Below are 20,274 nucleotides of genomic sequence, written 5' to 3' on the forward strand. Positions count from 1 at the left end.
GGGACGGAGACCAGCTGGACCGGGGCAGCTCCGCAGAAGCCGGGAGCAGCTATCAGGGTGCGAGGCGGGGCCGGGGAACCCGTTTAGAGCTTGCGTCTAAGACGAGGAAAAGGCCTGTTTTTCATATCAAGGAACCGGAGTCTGACAGAGGCCGAGCAGTGCTGACGCCCCTCCTGGCCCTACCCAGGCCGCACTGCCCTCTGGAAAATCTGCGCCTCCAGCCAGGGCTTCCTAACCCTCGGATCACAGAGCCCTCTGAGAACCCAGTCAAAGCAGTAGACACTCCCCGCCCCCCCGCGAACGTTTGCACGCACACACAGCTTTGCATTGGGTGTGTGGGGGGGTCACAGATTCTCCAAAACCTGTCTGTGGTCCCTGGGCCCCAGCAGGGAGCCTCTGACTGAAAGTGTGTCCCAGGTCTGCCACCATCTGGGGACTCGATCCCACAGCGTTGGCAACAAGTGCCCTCTGGGCTCCTCGAAACCCATCCTCTACCACCCAGCAACTCGGGGGCCCCCACCCTCTTTGTCCTGGGCCCCCAGCCACCCCGGCACCTGGAAAGACCTCCAGAGGCTGGAACGGGTCCCCCGTGCCCCCCAGGCTGGGCCGGCTCCCCAGGGTGGCCGGGAGGAGGGCAGCGCGGCTCTCCCCTGCCCGCGGGCACACACACAGTTAATCCTCAGCGGCTGCTGTTTGGATAATGTGCGCTGGGAGCGTTGGAGGCTCGGCGCCCTGCTCACATCTGGCTGGGGTTTGCTCTTTACGAGTCTGTCCCGCTTTCTTGTCTCTTCCTTTACTTTCGAGAAACCGCGCTTCCGCTTCTGGCCAGAGAGACCTTGGACCGGGGGAGGTCAAGGTGCCGGGAAGGCAGGGACCCGCTGCTGCCTGCACCGGCCCCCCTCTCTGCACCTTCTTCCCAGAGGACTTTTTCCGCCCTCCTGGCTCTCTCCTCTGACAAGTCTGTTCTTCCCGCGACCTGGCTGGGAGGAGGCCCCGTCGCTGGGAGATGCTCCAAGCCCGAGAGGCCGCTGCGGGGCGTGGGCTGGAGGTAGGTGGGGGCTCCGGCGGGTGGGACAGGACGCAGGGCTGCTCTGCTCCTGCTCCCGGCTTCAGCCGGCTTTGGCTTCGGCGCGGTGGTTGCCAGAGCAGGGTGGGAGGGGCCAGGGTGGCAGTGGTGGCAAGGGGCAGAAAGCCTGGGGGCTGCGGGGCTGGTCTGCGGGCGCCGCGAGGTACCGTGCGGGCGGGGGCGGTGGGGGGGCTCCGTCTCCCGCTGGGACGAGGGAGCAGGGGCTCTGCCGCCGCGGCCGGATGCTGTCAGGAATGATGGTGCCTGCCTCTTCTTTGTGGACTGTGTATCCTGCTGCACCCTTCTCTGGGCGTGAGAGGAAAAGGAATGGTACTCGGGGCCTCCGTCCCAGGTGGGGGCCCCCAACCCCCATACTGCCTGGATGACCTCAGAGACAGGTTTGCCCAGCCCTGCCGGGGGCCCATTTGGACCCCACACAAAACAGGAAATGCTGACTTTGGCTCCCGCATCTAATGGCCTTGGTGTTCCTGGAGGGGATTCAGCGTGGACAGGGGAATATCATGTCCCTTTCCCTGGGGACCCTCCTGAGCTTCCTGAACCACTCAAGAACCATCCCTGGCCTGGGGCCGAGTCACCCAGCTGCCCTTGAGCCTCTGGACCTCTGTGTCGAGACCCCACGCACTGCTCTGTTGTTCTAGGCATTCCACGGGGACCGGTGCAGTTCCCACTTGCCCCGGGCGCCCACACTGTGTGAGGCTGGTTTCTAGCCTGCTGACTCCTGGGCAGCCCCGTGTCCTCTGCGGACACGTGCGGGCCCTCCCTGTCCACTTGGAAGGGAGGGAGGGAGCGGCTTCCCTCTGTGACTGGTCGGGCTCTTCCATCTCACCGAGTTTCCAGGAATGGAGGTTAGTGCCGCACGCTGGAGCCGCCGCTTTCCGAGCTTTGGAAATGAGGCGTGTCCTGAGAAACTGAGTTTTCTCAACCACTAGCAACATCCTGGGTCCCCAGGGGAGGATGTGAGGTCCTCCAGGGCTGCTGGGCCTTTGCTTTTTATAGAGCAGGAGCGCACGCAGTCAGCCCCACAGACGCACTTGACCGTTGTGTGCTGCAGGGGGAGGCCTGCCCGGTGTCCCCACCGGCAAGAGGAGGAACGGGTGATGGGTGCTGAGGCTTGAGTTATCCTGTCCCGTCTCCCTTCCCCACTCTCCCTCTCGACCTAAGGACTGAGAGGAGCTTAGGGTGAGTGCGGTGTGTGCGCGTGCGTGTGCGTGTGTGTCCCGCGCGGCAGGCGCTGGGCAGATGCGGGTTCGATTCCCGTGGATCCTATCGATGGCTGTCTCAGTGCTGAAGAGCTCAGAGAGGCTCCAGACCGGCCCACGCGCACTCGTGGGGATCTCCTTGGAGGGCCGGCATTTCAGTGCCGGAGGAGTGTAACTTGCTCAAGGGTCAACAGCTCTCCAAGCCAAGGCTGAGCCGCCTCCCAGTTGTCCCCGGAGAAAGCGCCGAGGGGCAGGAAGGACCGCCAGGTTCTGTTTTCCAGGGACCCCGCCCTCTCCTCCTATTCTCGACCTCCTCCCTCTCCCATCTTGAGCCTCTTATGATGCCAAGGGCAGTGCTTCCCAGGAGCAAGAGGTCAGGGAGACAGAGAAATGCGGGTGCAGGAGGTGTTAGGGGACCCCTCCCCACCCCCCGGCCAGAGGCACAGGTGCAGCCCGCCAGCGAGGGGCGCCCGCGCAGGTGGGCGGTGAGAGGCTGACATGGTCCCAGAAAGGCACACAGCCAGCTCCCTCTTCATTCCTGGGATGTAAACCTCCCTATTCAGGGCAACCAGCACAGCATAATTTTTTTCAGAACATGCTTCTTTCTGTTGTTCTTCCTGGTGCCTCCGGCCCTCCTCCCCCCAAGCTGTAATTAGCATGACTCATAAACCAAATATTCTGGCACTGAACTTCACCCATCAAAACAAAGATGAAAAGAATTTTGTAGATATAGTCGCGCTGCTGGGCGTCCTCACCGGACATCAGCTTGCCCTTGGGGCTCTGTCTGCTGGGGCTGGCCTCGTGTGGGGGACCCTGTTCTGGAACTGGGGGCGGCTGAGACTCCAGGGCCCCCGGGTGGCGGGCGGTGACGGCCCACAAAGGGAAGGAAGAGTGGAAAGGTCCTTGTGCCTAAGGCCATGTTGCTGAGCCACCGGAGAGGAAAATGGGAGTTTCAGAAGCAGCCTCGCCTCCCGGCCCCGAGAGCCCATGGATATTTACGTGGAGATGATACCCCCCGCCCCCCCGCTTCGTTTTGGTGGTATAACTACTGCGTGGGCCTAGGGTTATTAATTTTTTTTTCTTCCTGTTTTTACCTGCTGAAATCTGTCCTCTCTTTCTTAAAGTCAAGTGAGACAAGGCAGTCCCCTGGACAGGACCATGGGTATCGCCCTGACTCCACACTCGGTCCGCCCATTTGGAGAACAATCTGGAAAAGAATCATCAAAGCCCGCACAAGGCGCTTTGGCCCACTCTCTCGGGGCAACCCAGCAAGCCTGGGACTCGGGATTCTCGGGGCCCTGCCAGGGGATCCGTCCCTGGGTTCTCGGCCCGGCAGGTGGGCCCTGCGCAGGCGGGCACAGATGTGGGGAAGCGGGCTTGCCGGCTCCCTTCCCGCTCTGCACGCTCGGCTGTGGGCTTCTGCTGGGACAATGGAATGGTCCCGTGAGCAGGAGACAGGAGCTCCCAGCATCCTTTTTAGCCTCTTATCCTCACCCATGCTTCTTTCCAGCACCGGGCTTAAAGTGGGGCGGGTGTGAGCAGAGGCACAGAGGCCCCCTACTGCCCACCGGGGTGTCTCTGGCTTGCCCTGCAGGCCCCTGGAGTCAGCATCTTCTCCAGCCAGTCCTCCTGGGGCGTCCCGCCCTGTCCAGGATGGCTGTCGGGATGGCCGTGGGCCAGGCTGGGCCTCAGTGTCTGACCATCCCCCTGGATCCTGTAGGAATTTTCCTTGAAACAAGACGGAGCAGAGCTGGAGACTGCGGGCAGGGAGGCTGGCTGGGAAGGGAGGACGGGAGGGAGGACGAGAAAAGAGGTGGACGGGCAGGAAGACAGTGGGGAGTGGGGCGTGGGGAAGTCAAGTCCTTGGTGCCTGGGGCTCGGTCACCGGCAGTTGCTGGCCCCAGTTAAAGCCATACTTGCGGAATCCCCCAAACCTTCGCCTGGGGTTGCACTCCCACCCCAAGTGGGACCATCTGGTCAGCAGCCGCCCTCTACCCTGGGGACCAGGGAAGGAAGAAGACCTTGCCTGGGAGGGCTGCCAGCCCTGGTGGATTTGCAGGCAAGGACAGGCCAGAAATTGGGCTGGGCCCTGCAACTTTGCCCTGCGGGTTTCTGGGGCTGGTCTGGAGACGCGGGGAATGGGGTGTGCGCAGAAACACTCGGGCCCTTTCTCCTTGCGAGGAGTCTAGAAGTGGGTTCTGGTGAGACATGGGTGGGTCTGGGTGGGTTTGGGGGTGGCCTGGGGGCTCTCAGGTCTTTTGGCATTCAGGACTCCCTCCTTCCTCACGAGGGTACAGCCATGAGACCAAGGCGCGTGGCTCTGTGAAGTGGCCATGGGCTTGGCTAGAGGGGCGCCTGAGAAGGAGGCCTAATGGGCACGCAGAGCTAGCCCCGGGGCCGCTGGGGAGGTGAGCCGGGCCCTAGGCCACCTTCCCCTTTGCGTCCCCTTCTTTGCTCCCCCATCCTCGTTTCAGCTGCTTCTCTGCAGGAGCCCCCGCTGGAGGCTCCACCCCAGCCTGACGCCCAGGCAGACCCCCGGGGATGGGCAGCTACAGAGCGCCCATGCTGGCCCCCGCGCCAGTTCCGTACACCTGTGGTTCCTGCTAGCTGAGCTTGGCCACGGGTCTCTCCGCAACCCAGCGTCCCCGTCGGCTTCTGTCCATTGGAGTGCACTGGGGGCCGGGCGTGGGCTTCCCCGTCCTTCTCCTTTTCGGAGCTCCCCAGCGGGCTGTGTGTCTCCACCCTGCGAAGGCAAGGCTCTCAAAACGCACGTTCAATGGGCCCCACTTCCCGCACCGCTGACATTTTGAGGGAAGGGGTGTGGGGGGGTGGTTCCTGGTGATTCTGTGCCTAAATCCAAAGGAATTCAACTCGGGGGGGCGGGGTTTAAGGTGGCAACCTGGCGACAGGGAGATCGTTGCACGTGGCTTCAGGGGCCACGGCTGTCAAGGACGCCCATGCCCCGTGCCGTGCCTGACACAGGTGCTCAGTCGTCGGCTGAATGTGCACGAATGGAAGGGGGGCTCCGCTGGCGGATAAATTCCTTGGGGCCAAACGCCACGGTCGCTGTTCAGCTCCTGCCGAGGGAGTGACACAGGGGGACGCCCAGGAAGGCAGGAGCCTCAGTCAGGTCATAGGGGACTCCTGCCAGTGACGGGGCTGCCCCTGGGTTCATTAACTCCCTGGCCGTCGCACAGGGTTCCTGAGGATGGGCTCAAGGACTTGGCTTCCTCGGTCCCACGGACTCCGCGGCAAGTACCACCAGCGAGAGGGGTGTCAAGGACAGAACAAATCCCCCCTCCTAGGGAACAGTGATCTCTCCACCAGGCCTGACTCTGGTCCAAGTTAGGTGGCCCTCCTTGGCCCAACCCATATCCATGGTAACTCCAGGGGTTCTGCTCCCCCGGGGGGCCCGGGAGGGGGGAGGCTATACCTCCTTCTTGTGGTGCTGTGGCCGCGGCCCCCAGCTCATACATGGATTTTACACTCCGGGCGGCCCTGCTCGTCCCCAAGCCCCTCCTCTCCGCTTCGAGTCAGATCCCCTACAATACACAAAATGCTCTCTGAGTCCCCAGGGTGGGGTTCATTCATCATTGTTCTAAGTGGAAAATAGTGTGTACTTAATGCAAAAAAGTATGTGCCTGCTAGAGAGGAAAAAAATCAGAGAAGCCAAAATAAGAAAATGGCAAACACGCCTATGCTCATCACCCGGGGGGAAAATTGCTGTGAGCAGCCAGGTGGGTGGCCGATCAGATCTCGGCGGCCGGTGGCAGGGACGTGCGCTGCTGTGTGTGTTTTCAACTCAGCCTTCACTCATGGGGAGATCTCTCTGATTAGCGGAGAGGTCGCTAATTGGCACTGCCGGCTGGAGCTTCCCCTCCCGCCAGGTGCTTACTTACTTATGTACTTGCCTTTCACAAAGCACGCTTCTCCTGGTTAGGTGACTTATGACCTTGGTAATGGAGGCAAGGGGTCGAAGCCCTTAGGAAGCAGACTTTCTGAGCGCAGATAAGAGGGAAAGATGACTGGATGGCCACGCCAGGATTCAGCCTTGCGACGACGGCACCCCAGAGCCCACCCTGGGTCACTCTCCCCCCTTCCCTCCTCTCTCCCCAAATAGCCCCACCCAGGAGCTAGAGGGAGATTTGAACGCCCTGAGGCCCTAGCAAGAAGTGTGGGATCCTGGAGTCCTGTTTGCACGTTGGCTTTGCAGAAAGGTGAGTGCGGAGTTCCATCAGGGTGGGACATCAGACATTCGAACCTGGGGACACATGGGACAGCAGACACAGCTCCCTGGGAGGGGCTCCTGGTCCGAGGGGCTAGAGCCCCCGGATGCTGGGGCAGTGCCTTCCTGGAGGGGTGCCCTCAGGCTGGGCTCTGAAGAGCATGTGGCTGGAGAAGGTGGTGGGGGAGGGGACAGGCGGAGGAGAGCCTGCGGCGGGTGCTGGGTCTGGGAGCAGAGCTGTGAGCAGCTCCAGACGGCTGGAGTGGGGCGGCGACGTGGCCAGAGGCGAGGCGCGAGGCAGAAGCCAGGTGGTGAAGCTCCAGGTTTAAACATTTTCCCTATTTTCACGGGAAGCCTTTTAAGCCCCGGGTGGAATTCAAGCTGGCAGTTCCGCCAGGTGCCTCTGGTGAGCAGGTGGGAGGACGGAGGAGAGACAGAGCAGCCGGCGGCTGAGAAGAGGTGACGGGCTGGGGAGGAGAGGACCAGAGGCCTTCAGGGAGCCGGGGGACGGATGAGGGGTGACAGGTGCGTGAGAGGCAGGGTCTGCGTGGCCCCTAGATTTCTGGCCTGGGGCCCCCGTGTGAGCGGTGGCTGCCTCAGAAGCAGGTATGGGGGGGACAGGAGCGGAGTCAACCGGGGGTTCGAGGTGGGAGAGCGGGGGCCGAGCAGAGAACAGTGTTCAGAAGACAGATGACGCGAGCTGTCTCATGGAAATTTCTGCCATCGTGGAAATGTTCTCCAGCGGCGCTGTCCGAGAGGGCAGCCCCCAAATCGTCCTGGTGTGGCTGAGAACCAAATTCTTCATTTTGCTTAATTTTAACAAATTTAACTGGCCCCAGGGGCTAGTGGCCACATTGTTCTGGGGGGCGTGGGCCAATCACTCCTCGGCCAGGCTGGCGTGGGGACAAGGATTGGGGGGCTGTCACCGTAGAAAGTGACAGAAAAGTGTGTTTCGAAGGGGAGGAGCTGATGGCCGAGGCCACAGCCTGGGAGACACCGGTCTCTGAGGGGGAGACGGTGAGGGACAGATGCCGGGGGACAGGCTGAGCCAGAGCGGGGACCCTGGCACTTTTTGCACGCTGAGCTAAATTATATTCGTGACCGAGAAGCCACTAGGTGTGGGACAACGTTCTATCTTCTGCCATGCTTGCTCGGGGGGTGTCTGTGAGATGTTGGGGTGATCTCTAGGCCCCAGAACGGAAGACACTAGTACAGCTTATAAAGGGACGGGCGCCGGCCCTAGCATTCCCGGGCTCCTCTCCTCCCTCATCTCCGGAGCAGTCAGACCCCGAGGGCGTCCCCGCTGTGGGGAAGTGGGCCCTGGGCCAGGCCACCTGCAGAGCAGGCTCACGGCTCCGCACGAGCTGTCGGGGCTCTTCTCTCTCCGGCAGTTCTCAAAGCAGGGGCGAGCCTGCAGCCCAAGGCCTGGCAGCTGGGAGGTGATCTAAGGACAGCGCTCTAGTCAAGGAGGTCTTTGTTTGCACCGGACCGACTCGGAGCTGGAGAGGCTGGGCTGGCCAGGTGCCCCCGGAGGCCCGACGCCTGCAGCGCACGTGGTCCCGCTGTTTGCAGGGCAGAGGTGGGAGCCAGGGGAGCCTTTCCTTGCCAAGGCACCGTTGTCCCAGGAGAGATGGAGATGTTTTAGGATCGGGCGGAGGGACCTCTTGCCTTCTCTTTTCTGTACTGTTCTGTCCCGAGCCGGGCGTCTCTGCTATGCAGGGAAGAGGAAGCCCTTGCTTATTAACCAGGAAGTAGCCCCCAAAAGACTCCGTCTCCATCCCTGCCCATGTGCTTTGGAGGTCAGCAAATAAACACCAAAACCTTAAAAAAATATATCCTCCTTCTCTAAGCCAGACAGCAGCTCCCTGGAGAAGGGAAAAGAGAGATTGAGTGAGTGGCATGGGCTCCAGGCAGGAACCAACCGTAGTCCCTTTAATAAGGGGTCCTCGTGCCTCCTTTACAGGACAGGGGAGGGCGGGTGGGGGCGAAGCAGGGAGGATCTGGGGCCAGCTGCGCTACCCGGCTATAGAAGGGGAAATTAGATCTTCCGTGGGCTTCTGGAATCGGTGAGCAAACGTCATTCTTCACCTGGAAGTCCCTTGGCCTCCCTCCTTCCTGTCACCAGAGGAGTCTGGTAAGAAGAAAGTTAGCGTGATGAATGGCTTCTGGGGAAGGAAAGCAGGGGTCACGTGATGGTCATCAGGGCCAGAGGGACACCCCAACACGGCGCTCTCTCCTTCTTGGGCACCCCGGGACCTAACCCGAACAGGCTTCCTGCAGCAGCTGGAGAGTTCTGAGCTCCCCTGTGGGAGAGTTCCCCCAGATGTCAAAGTAGAGAGAGGGGCAGCCTTGGAGTTTCCTTTCTGGCTGGGAGGCCGCTGGGGAGCGGGAGGTGGTGGAAGCGGGTGTGCGGAGGGGGCCCCGGCGGTGGGAGCGCGGCGGTGGGAGCGCGGCGGTGGGAGCGCGGCTGCCACATGGAAACAAGGAGGGATCCCATGCCACGCTGAGTTGCATTCTTGGCCTCAAAGCCATTAGGTGTGGGAGAAAAGTCCCGTCTTATGCCAAGCTTCCCCGGGAGCCACGTGTAAGATTTTCGGGTAACGTCCAGGCCCTAGAAAAGCCAGACAAAGATATTTGTCTTGGTTGTATTGAGGTCTGGGCTCCAGCCAGAGCTCCTGGAAAGCATCATGTGGAGGCAAAGGGCTGGAAGGAGGAGAGACCTTAGGAGGTGTTAAAGGTGGCAGGTGACTGATTCGATGTGGGGGACGCAGGAGAGGAAGGAGCCCAAATGACTCCCAGGTTTCTGGCTGGCTGCTTGTGCTTAGCCCGGCTTCCTCCCCCGCTGATGCCATCTGGTCCCACAGCCCTTCCTGCCGTGATCAGAACACTCTGTCCCGTGCTGTCCAGCATGGTGGCCGCCGATGACCGCCCCCATGGCTCGGGATCCGGCTGGTGTGGCCGAGGCCCTCAGCTTCAAATTTCCTTTTATTTAATTGGTTTAAAATGAAAGACATGTGGCCCAGAGGCCGTCTCCCTGGACTGCGAAGGTCTCGAAGCTTCGTTTCCCACTCACCACCTTGCTCCCGTGCTCGCCGTACTGTCTTGAGCCGCGATCCAGCTCCCGTTCATCCCGTCCCTGGATGGTCATCTTCTTGAGGTCAGGGAGGGAGTTTAGTTTATGGCAGGATCGCTCCCTCCCGAGCTCCGACACAAGGCACATCATGGGCCTTCGGGGAGCCAGGCCCGTGCGAGATGTTCTGGTGAGAGGGAGGGAATGACTTGTCTTCTAAGCCGCTTCTAATCCAGGGAGACCCTAGGCTTCTCGCCTCCCAGAACAGCTGGTCACCCGCTGAGGATTAAGGAAGAGGGAAAACCATGTTTGTAAATGCTTTTGCCAGATGGCCCTGGTCTGGGTGTGGCATCACGGACAAAGGCAGACATGTGGCAACCGGGCTCTAGAAGTTTCCTGGCTGATCCCATGGATGGGGGGTGGGACAGATCTCAGACAGAGACGAGGACGTGTTCTCTGACCCCATAAGTGTCCCAGCTCCCCCTCTGGCACCCCCCAGTCCTGAAAAGGGGGTTCTTCCTTGCTGGGGGGAGGTTAAGCTGAAGCAGAGGGAAGGGCGGAGGGGAGAGCAACCGAGGGGCGGGCCTTCTGAGGCAGGGAGTAGGAGGAAAAAGGTGTCCGTGGAGTGGCCATGGGATTCGGCAAATGAATTTCTTCACTGTGTTTGAGAAAGACAAGTCAGGAACTTGAGTCACGTTGTAATTGGCCTCAGATGCCTTGACCGCGAGGCAGCCTGGAGGCCGGACCGTGTGGGCCAGATGGTGAGGGTCACACAGCCCTGGCGGAGGCGTCCCGGCGGGGGAGCCTTCCCGGCCCCACCTTTGCTGGGTGCAGCGTGGTCTTCTGAGCGACCTTCCGGGGGCGGGGGGCAAAGCCTCGGCCTCCGTAGGTGACTTCATTTCACTGGAAATTGCTAGAAGTGATTTGGAGCCAAATTTGGTTGGATGTTGGGCAATGCTGTTTTTGCCCAAAAGTGACTAAAATGATCATAATGTCATGAAGCTGGCGCTTCTGTGGGACTCGGTAAAACGGCTCTTCAGATAGTTTTGGAGAAGGAAAGATTTCACTCAGGGTTTGTTTTGGCCCCGAGAAGGAGGTTCTTGAGAAGAACCTAGTACCCTCTGTCACTGTTCACTTTGCCGGCCTGGTGCCTCTGACTCCTTGCTGCGTCCACCCCATTCATCCCATGACACCGAAGGCCCCGGTCCCCAACGCTTCTGAGAGAGGTCAGGAAAATCCCTTCTTATGTAGGAAGGGACATGCCAAGCGGTGCTCCCGTCGGGGGTCGAGCCCTGAGCTTCAGGCAGGGGAATTCTGCCTTCCCCGCGGACGTGCGGCAAAGCCCGGAGATGCTGTTGGCTGGTTGTCAGTAGAACACGGGGCACGGAGTCGGGGTGGCTGATAAACTTCTTGCAGTGCACAAGACAACCTCCCTCAACAGTGAGTCAGCCCCAAACGCCAGGCGTGGAGGCCGAGAAACCCTGGCGACGACAGAATCCGATTCATGCACGTTTGTGGCTCCTTCCCGACTTCTCCAAAATGAATATATATTACTTTGGATTCAGGAAAGAAAAATGTTTGAAGAAAGGAAAACCTCTTTTCCTTTCAAGTGATGCAAGCCTGGCATCTCAAGGCGGGGGGAGAAAAGAGTCATTATTGAGGTGCCAAGGAAAAACAGAGGAAATACAGAAAAGGGGAAATAAACAACTTTAGAAAATGCCACTTCACAAACATTTGTCGAGGAGCGATCAAATTCAGGGTGCTGCGGGACGCTCGGCGGGTCCAAGAGGAACAAGACCAGGAGGTCAGGGTCTGCTGTGCACAGTCTTACGGGCCAAGCAAAACGCTGCAGGATGAGGCAACAGGAAAAACCCAATCTGAAAGGAGGACCGAGAGGTTTTGGCAGCTGAGGGACTGGGAAGGCCTCGGGAGGAAGAGGAGGTGCCTGAATCGGGTCTTGAGGACCGGGTGGGATACTGATGGGATCGACAGAAGCCTGCTGAGGTCAAGTCCACGGCCCTCCTCCAGCCCCGCTTACTGGTGGGATGGTCCGAGGCTGATGACCTTCTCCACATCTCTGCTTCCTTGTTTGTGAGTTCGGTGTAATAATGACTGAATGTCGTCTCCCCGAAGGATTCACCGCAGGCCCTGCCGAGGCTGCTGCAGGGGGCGGGGGTAAGAATGACAAATGAGGAATTGTTCTCAGACCTAACCCTGACTTACGAGATCAGAAGGGGCAATTGAGATGATGCCGGGAGACTCGGCATTGCACTTGGGGGGGCTGTGGGTCCTACGAGGCTGGTTTTTAATAGAAGAGGGGAGGAGAACGGGAGCTCGTGGGCAGGGGGCAGGACGTGTGCGGGTGGACAGATGCCAGGAGTTTGGGGGAGGGGCTGGGAGTGGGGCTTGAAAGTTGGGTCCCAGGCGGAGGAGAACTGGCAGCGCCTGGGACTTTCTGTGAATGCAGACCCTCGAGGCCCTGTCCCAGACCCGCTGGGTCAGAATCTGCATTTTACCCAGATTTCCCAGGTGGTATGTGTGTATGTGAAAGTTTGCAGAGCAGGGAGCTTGAGTACAGGTTGAGACGTGCTGTACAGGGCGGCCAAAGCGTGGGGACAGACTAGGGTGTCACCCATACTCTGCCAAGGAGAAGTGATGGATGGATGGATGGATGGATGGATGGGTGGATGGGTGGACGGACGGACGGATGGATGGATGGGTGGGTGGACGGACAGATGGATGGATGGGTGGATGGGTGGATAGATGGATGGATGGATGGGTGGATGGGTGGATGGGTGGATAGGTAGATAACTTTAATACATATTTTATAAATTCACATAAACACAAACAGTAAAGAATGAGTGAGGGGGCTGGTCCAAGTAGTCTCTTGGCCACTGGGCAGGTCTCCGGGTCCTGATGCTTAGGAGGGATGGTTGGTTGGTGCAGAGCCCAGACGTGGGGAGGCCCAGCTGACCCCCTCCACGCAGAGAACTGAAGACCCTGTGGAGGTGTGGGTGACAAGGGGGTGACAAGGAGGGGGTTTCTGGGGAGGCGGCCTCCCCAGCTCGGAGTCTCAGCACGTGTCTGGGGATCCATCCAGAGAGCCTCTGGCTCCCGCCGTTTCTGTCCCAGGCCTCGGGTTCCCAGCTCCCTGCCTTCCCCATGCTCTCCTGACTTGGCACGGGGGTTCCGGCAGGGAGGGCTCCTGAGGCAGCCTCTCTCCAGCGCTACAGCAGCGAGCCCGTCAACGTGCAGAGTGAAAAACAAAGCCCAGAATTTGACCTATGGAGCTCTAAGGCCATGCCCCTCCGGCTAGAAGTTCTCTGAGCGACGACGGGCTGTTTGAGGGCAGCCCGTGGCCTCCCCCAGCCAATGGAAGGAACATCACCTGCATAGACTATGACTGACCAGAGAAAGAAACCTGTCTCGGGATTTAACTGTCCTTAAACATAGATGAGGAGTTAAGGACAATCAGATATTCTCTAATTCCTTTCGAGATACGCCTCTCAGCAGCAACCTGGGCCCCGCTGGTGACCTGCATTCAAGCTCTGGGTGGTTCTTCCTCCCCCAGACCTCCGTCCCTCACTGGGCTGCTGAGAGGGTTGGACTGGTGTCCCCACTGGGCCTGCGAGGTGTTGAACCATCCCAAGATGGGTTGGGATTGACCAGTTACCTACCCCCGCAGTGGGGACGTTTCCCCACCCGCTGGAAACAGCAAGACGGCAGAGACGGCTCTCCGAGTTGGCTGGGGGAGATGCCTCTAGCGGTGGAAAGGGGTGGGATGTTGTGCCTATTTGAAGTCCAAGCACCGCCCCCTAAGGGGCTCCCTGGGGACCCAAGTGGACGCGTCTTTCTAGAAGGACTGTTCTCAGTGCGGCTGAGGGGCTGTCCGGGGCTCCCCCGAGAGCGTGTGCGGTGGTGTGAGACGATGGAGGTGTGCGAGTGTGCACGTGGGTTCAGAGTGTGCACATATGTGAGTGTGCACGGATGAGCGTGGGGAGAACGTGCGGGCGTGTGTGAGCGTGAGTGCACGTGCGTGTGGCTGCCCTCCCTGAAGCTGCGGTGGCTGAAGCCTTCCAGGGCTTGTGGGTCAGGACCCAGCTCGGGTTTGCTGCTCTGCAGGGCCGGCCCCAGCCGGAGTCCTTCCCTGGGTGTGTTTCCCAGCAGGCACCGGCGGGACGATGGGCTTCCGGGGACTGAGGCTCGTGCTGGCGTGCGGCCTGTTGCTGGCCTTCGCCTGTGGCCCGGCGCTGGGCCGTGTGCCACATGGTCTCCAGGAGCTGCCGGAGCAGGAGGGGACCAAGGAGCCGCCGCTGGACCACGCTGATCGGTGAGAGACGGGGAGGCGCGGAGGCAGGAGCTCGGGCTCGGTGGGTGGAGCCTGGGGTCTGGGGCACCCCAGGGGGTTCGTTCAGGGCTGGATGCGAAGGGGCCATGGCCGAGCCAGAGGAAGGGTCCTTGCACACACCGGTCCCAGAGGACAGACCTGCCATTTCTCCTCTTGGTGACCCCGGGGCCTTATCTGAAACAGGATGGTGACCCAACTTATTCTAACCCCAGAGGGACTGGGTTTCTGTAAGGTTTTGCAGCCACATCCTTCGGTAAAGACGTCCCCCAAACTGCACTCCCCCACCCTCCATTTGTCCTTCTATCCTAGTTTTGTCCTTGGAGAACATCTTCAGGGCTCTGAGTGCTACCCGCAGGTATAGGCAGGCACGCGGCCGTGAGCTGGCCCAGGGACCTGGACCATCTGATCAGGCTGCCGGCAGGAGAGGACTGCCGAGGGCTGGCAGAGAAGGGGTTGCTTTTCTCGGAAAGTCATGATTTCTCCTGAATGGTGTCGTCTTCATGGATGTGACCTTCAAGAATGAAGACTTCAGGCTATCTGGAGTATTTTGTAAGGAGGCGCAGAATGCTTAGGATTGCTTGGGAAACTGTCACGCATCGAATGTGAGGCCCTAGACACCTGGGAGTCAGGCTGACGCTTTGAATTTCTTCATTATTCTGAGTTTTGGGCTGACTCAATACCCAAGGCTTCAGGCTATCTTCAGAGTGTGATACGGGACACGCTGACATCCATCATCTCCTCGCCCGCCTCCCCTCCGCCTCCTCCTCCTCTTCCTCCTCCTCCTCTCCTCACTTTTCACTCAATGAGCCCCGAGTGCTCACTCTCGATCTGGCTGTCTGGGGGCCGGAGGAACGCAGGGGTGACAGTTCTGGCCTCCAGGGACTCTGGGGCTGTGGGCATGCCCACACACCTGACCCAGAGCACGGAGGAAGGCTCTGCAGTACAGGTGTGCCCGCAGTGCTGGGGGCGGTGGGGAGGTGGGAGAGACTGAGCACGGGAGTGTGTCCATCCTGAAGGATACATCGGCCTGGGGGGCATCCCGAGAGCCGGAGGAGGGAGTGACCATACCAGTTGGGCCTGGGGTAGGGGAGCTGGTGCTGGAGGGTGGGAGGGGGAGGGGACATGAGCCTGACGGGGAAGGGTCTCCTGTGCACTTCAACCCACGGGGAGTCACGAGGGATTATCATGGGGGGTGGGGATGTCACGGGGAGGGTTTATGTCATGACGTTCCAGAAAGAGCGTTGGATGAGGCAGAGAACTAGAGGGACGGGAGGTGTGGAAAGGGGCGGACTCCAGGAGAGCAGTCAGAACGGCGATGGTCCCCAAGATGGGGAGGCCCGAGGGCCCAGCTTCGGCAGGTGCCCTTGTGGGTGGTGGGGCTGACCCCGGGATCCTCAGAACGTGGTCGTGAGCGCAGAGAAGCCTCTTGAATGAGCCCGAGGGTCCATTCTGGGCCACTGGTGATGGCGCCGTGAAGAGGGTTTGGAAAGAGAAGGTTCTGGGGACAGAGTGACAGGTGGACATTTTTGGACACGTCACCTTGGTGGGGCTTGCGGACCATAGATGGAGACTTCCGGCGAGGGGGGGTGCACCTTGGAGGCCTGTGTTTAGGGGGTACAGATCCATTTCCTGGATTGTCTGGGGTTTAAGAGCAGGAGCAGAGGTAGAGAAGGAAGCGGTCATGGAGAAGGGGGACTGTCTCTGAGACGTCCCTGCTCTAGAGCGGGAGCCAGAAAGAGCCCGTGCAGCACAGTGCGGTGCCACAAGGTGGCAGCATGGAGCCGCCAGCGGCCACCCCGCGGGGCCGCGGTCCTTCAAGGGTGGGTAGTAAACAGCAGAGGGAGTGTCCCGCCGCCAGCGCCAACGCTCAAGGGAATCCTGAAGACGGAGCTGAGCCCTTGCGTTTACAAACGAGTCATCTTAATGTCCGAGCTCCCGGATATCGCATGAAGGGGACCCGCCGCTTGGTCACACGTCATCTGAAACCCCTCCCGGAGGGGCACACCTCTGCAAGCAGACTGCGTTTCCGGGGGGGCCTCCAATTATCGGTGTTTTTGTACTCATTGTTTCCATTACGAGCACTGGCGTGACCAGAAGGCAGAGCCCTTGCTGCCACTTCCTGGAGGGTCCCAGAGCTTGCCCAGAGCCAAGGCTGTCCCTGTCCAGGGAGAGTGAACGCCGTCTGGCGCGTCCAGGACAGAGGGAAGGCGTACAGGTAGACCAGACCCTCCGGCCGCAGAAGCGAGGGGAGGTCCCAGCTCCGAGAGCTCATGGCTTTCCCTGTACCGCCTTTATTCCCTTAGGGATGAAGAAAACCATGAAAAGCACGGCCCCAGGCTGGGGGAGGAGGCCGCAGCTTCTCCGTGCTTTCGCTGCTGCGACCCTGGTACCCCCGTGTACCACGCTATCCCCGTGCCACAGATCAACATCACCATCTTGAAAGGTCAGATGGCCGTGGACCAAGGGGACCTTCCCATGGACGGGAGGCGGGGTTGCTCCGTGTGAGCGGGGAGAAGGGGCCGTGGGTGTAGACGGCTCCCGCAGGGCCGGCGCAGAGGCAGACTGTCCTCTAGAGGTACAGGCTCTGTCCTATTGCCAAGAGGAGAAACCGGGAAGAGGCCCGCGGGACCAGGGCAGGAGGAAGGTCTCAGCCCGGGGGGCTGCACCCGAGCCTCCCTAACCTTTGTTTTGAGGCTCGGTGCCTCGGCCCAGGCCTTCTGAAGTGCCCCAGGCCCAGTGGTCCAGATAACCCCGCCCAGCCCTGCGGTCCCGCCCCAGACCACCCCAGAGCACGGGGGTGGGGGTGGGGATGGGGGGACCCGTCACCTGCAGCTCACAGTGCCTGCTGCTTCTGCACAAACCCCCGTGTTCCCTTTTCTCTGCCAGGACTTTCCAGAGGGGGGGAAAAACAAATGATTGCCTCTGGATGAAAACAGAACCGTCCTCACGGTTGGGTCAGCCGGCCTGACCCCGCGTGTCTTCCTGTCCCTTTAGGTGAGAAGGGTGACCGGGGAGACCGCGGCTTGCAAGGCAAATATGGCAAGACCGGCTTGGCGGGCGCCCGGGGCCACGTGGGCCCCAAGGGGCAGAAGGGGTCGATGGGGGCCCCCGGGGACCGTTGCAAGAACCACTACGCCGCCTTCTCGGTGGGCCGCAAGAAGCCCCTGCACAGCAACGACTACTACCAGACCTTGATCTTCGACACGGAGTTCGTGAACCTCTACGGCCACTTCAACATGTTCACGGGCAAGTTCTACTGCTACGTGCCGGGCATCTACTTCTTCAGCCTCAACGTGCACACCTGGAACCAGAAGGAGACGTACCTGCACGTCATGAAGAACGCGGAGGAGGTGGTGATCCTGTACGCCCAGGTGAGCGACCGCAGCATCATGCAGAGCCAGAGCCTGATGCTCGAGCTGCGGGACCAGGACGAGGTGTGGGTGCGCCTCTTCAAGGGCGAGCGGGAGAACGCCATCTTCAGCGACGAGTTCGACACCTACATCACCTTCAGCGGCTACCTGGTCAAGCACGCCGCCGAGCCCTAGCCCGCCGGCCCGCGCCGCGCCGGCCGCAGCCCCCTGCCGCCCCCCCCCCCCGCCCGCCCCCTCGGCCTGGCTTCCCTGCCCCGCCGCCCCAGCTTCGGCCTCCCACACGACGCCCTCCACGGAAGAGGAAGCGGGAGGAGCTGCGCTTGCCGGCCTCGCGGGCTCCCAGGTGGGCTCGGCCGGCAGGCACCTGCCAGGGCGGGGCGTCCAGCTCCCCTCCGTGCGCAAGTCCGTAGGCGACCCCGTGGGCCGGCTGCCACGTGGCAGGGTGTCCCAGAGTCATCCTTGCTGCCCGTGGCTGGAAAGACCGAGGGAAATGCTGAGTCTGTGAAAGGAGCAAAGTAAGCCCTGTGGGAAGAGGGAGGTGCGCACTCTGGGTCTCCTCCGGCTGCACGGCTCCTGGGGAGGCCGTTCTCGCATGAGCTCGCGTGTTCCAGAAGACCCGAAGGAGGCGCTGTGGGCCGCGGGGAATGGGGTGGAGGGTGCGGGGACCCTCTTAGGCCGCGGAGGAGCCTTCCTGGTCAGCATCTGGACTGACACCCACGTCCTGGGGGCACCGTGGCCTTGCCCGCGGGTCTCTGGGCTGAGAGAAGCAGCTGGCTCGCTGGGACGCACAGACTCCTGGCAGCAGCCGGGGACCTCAGGAGCCGCGGGATCCGCAGATGCTTCTATGGGGAAGGAGGCTCTGTATACCCACGGCCCGGCCATCCGTCCTGGCACGGCTCTGCTCCGCTCCCCCACGCTGCCCGGGAGCCCTGTGCAGGACCCTCACGCCGGTGACCCTGCTGTCGGGGTGTCCCTCCTCCCAGACGGTCTGCCACGGAAGGCACCGGGACCTCCACTTTGTAGCAGGGTCATGGTTATATGCTCTACCAAACCTCCTTGCGTACCACCTCCCAGTCCTGTTTCCCAGAGGGTTCAACGCTCGGCAGTCCCAGGCCTCTTCCCCAGGCCTCTTGGACCGGCAGCCTGAGACAACATGGAAGGGGGTTCTGCTGGGCCCCTGAGCCAGAAGGGGCTGGGAGGCTCCCGGCTAACTGTCTCGGAGGCCCTGTGGGGCACCATCCCTCTGCCCAGGACAGAAGGCATGTCTCAACCACGGGAGTCCAAACCCTCTCTCTGAGGCCGGGTGTAGACGTCTGCCGCCTGGAGTTGGTGCTTTGGCCTGTGGCGGGCTTTTGCCGGGCGGCCCTTCCCTGCCTCTCTCCATCAACGCCCAAGGCCAGGGTCTCCATCCTACCTGCTCCGGCCCTGAAGCCCCTACAGGAACCTTCCTTCCCACCACCTGCTGACCCTTGGTCTTGGCCCCGTCCCTCTGCTCTCCCAGGGCCTGGCCACTGGGTCTAGGGTCTGCATATCCTTCCCTCCGAAGGGCTTCTGCTGGTCAGACTTGAAAAACAGTGTTTCTCTGGGCCTGCCGGTGAGCACGGTGCTCGCTGGCTGCTTCACGCTGTCCCGATGCTCTTTCAGAAAACATTAAACTTGGAGCCCCGTGTCTCAGCATCACAGCCTGCTCAGTCTGCTCCTTGAACCAGACCTTCTTCCTTCCTCACCCCGTCCCCGCACCCCAACTACTGCCCGCTGGAAGCTGGGGGGCCCGCCATGGGACACCCAGGGACACAGCTGGGCACAGGCTGGGCCCTGAACTGCCTTGGGGTTCACGGGAACGCGCTCTACAGGCTGAGCTGGACGTGGTCTCCTTGGGCGCCCGGTGCTTCCCGTAGCCGGCGAGCGGCCAGCGGGCGGGCCAGGGAGCCAGGGTCCCGGGACTGCCGTGACAAACGGCCAGAAGCTCGATGTCTTGAAACAACACACATTTATCTCTTGCAGCTTTAGTGTCCAGAATCTCTACACGGAGGCGTTGATGTGGCCAGGTTTCCTTCCTTTCTGTAGGGAAGGACCCCTCCCTGCTCCTTACGGCCTCCGGTGGCCCCGGGATTCCGTGGTCCGTGGCTGAGTCACTCCAGTCTCTGCCTGTCTCCGTCTTACGTGGCTTTCTTTCTCCTGCCCATCACTCCTCCCTCGCCTTCCCCTGATTAAGACACCTGCCATTGGACTTAGGGCCCCTTCTAAACCCAGCATCTCCTTGCAACGTCCTTAACGACATCGGCACAAGACCTTGTTTCCAAGTAAGGTCACGGTCATGGGTCTCAGGGGCGAGGACTCGGATGTACCTTTTGGGGGGGGGCTGCAATTCAACCTCCTACAGTGATCTGCAGGCTCGAACAGCCCCTCCAAGAGCTTTCTTCACGCTCAACCAACGAAGAGCAAATGTTCCTTTCTCCTCTCCCCACGGCTTGCCAGCTGGGTTAGCGAGCCAACAGGCTGGCAGCAACAGGTGTCCTTCTCTCGCCCGGTTCGAGGATCAGCCCGTGCTCAGCCCTGACCGGGGCCAGGCGGGAACGGGCAGACACTGCAATTCTCTCCCAGTAAGACGGAAAGCAGATCCCGCTCCCACAGAGCCACAGCCGTGCAAGAAGGAAGGGCCTCTACGCGGCTGGGGGGGAGGGGCTGAGGGTGTTCCCCAAGGAAGCACGGGAGGAATGGGTCAGCTTTGTCCAGGCGCCCCAAACTGCTCACTCTGTCCAGGTCCCTTCCGTGGAGCCCTGACCTCGGCTAGTAAGGCCCTGACAAACCGTTCCTGGCAAAGACCTGATAAACTTACCCGCAAAACCAACGCTAGTGTTACAGCAAAAGGGCTTGGAAACAGCCGGTGACTCAGCCAAAGGAGATTACTTACTGTTTCTGCTACAACTTTCAGGACACTCTGCAGCTGGTGTGGGAGCGGTGAGGAGTGCAC

At 60.9% G+C, this 20,274-nt stretch overlaps 1 protein-coding gene across 9 annotated transcripts; it reads left to right on the forward strand.

Moving 5' to 3' along the window:
* Positions 1-682: 682 nt before the first annotated feature.
* C1QTNF1 (C1q and TNF related 1) lies at positions 683-18,982 on the forward strand. Of its 9 annotated transcripts, none has more exons than XM_045986163.1 (5): positions 683-1,048; positions 6,407-6,503; positions 13,746-13,911; positions 16,233-16,372; positions 16,924-18,982. In XM_045986163.1, the coding sequence occupies exons 1-5, from the start codon at positions 1,007-1,009 to the stop codon at positions 17,472-17,474; spliced, it is 996 nt and encodes a 331-aa protein (XP_045842119.1). In that variant the 5' UTR covers positions 683-1,006; the 3' UTR covers positions 17,475-18,982. The 9 variants fall into 9 exon arrangements, with proteins under 9 accessions (XP_045842119.1, XP_045842122.1, XP_045842124.1 ...); XM_045986164.1 differs by having other exon boundaries at positions 684-1,048; positions 13,749-13,911; XM_045986167.1 differs by lacking the exon at positions 683-1,048 and adding an exon at positions 2,182-2,266 and having other exon boundaries at positions 13,749-13,911.
* The last annotated feature ends 1,292 nt before the right edge of the window (positions 18,983-20,274 follow it).

This window comes from Meles meles, chromosome 18 (assembly GCF_922984935.1).
Source record: "Meles meles chromosome 18, mMelMel3.1 paternal haplotype, whole genome shotgun sequence".
NCBI classification, from domain to species: domain Eukaryota; kingdom Metazoa; phylum Chordata; class Mammalia; order Carnivora; family Mustelidae; genus Meles; species Meles meles.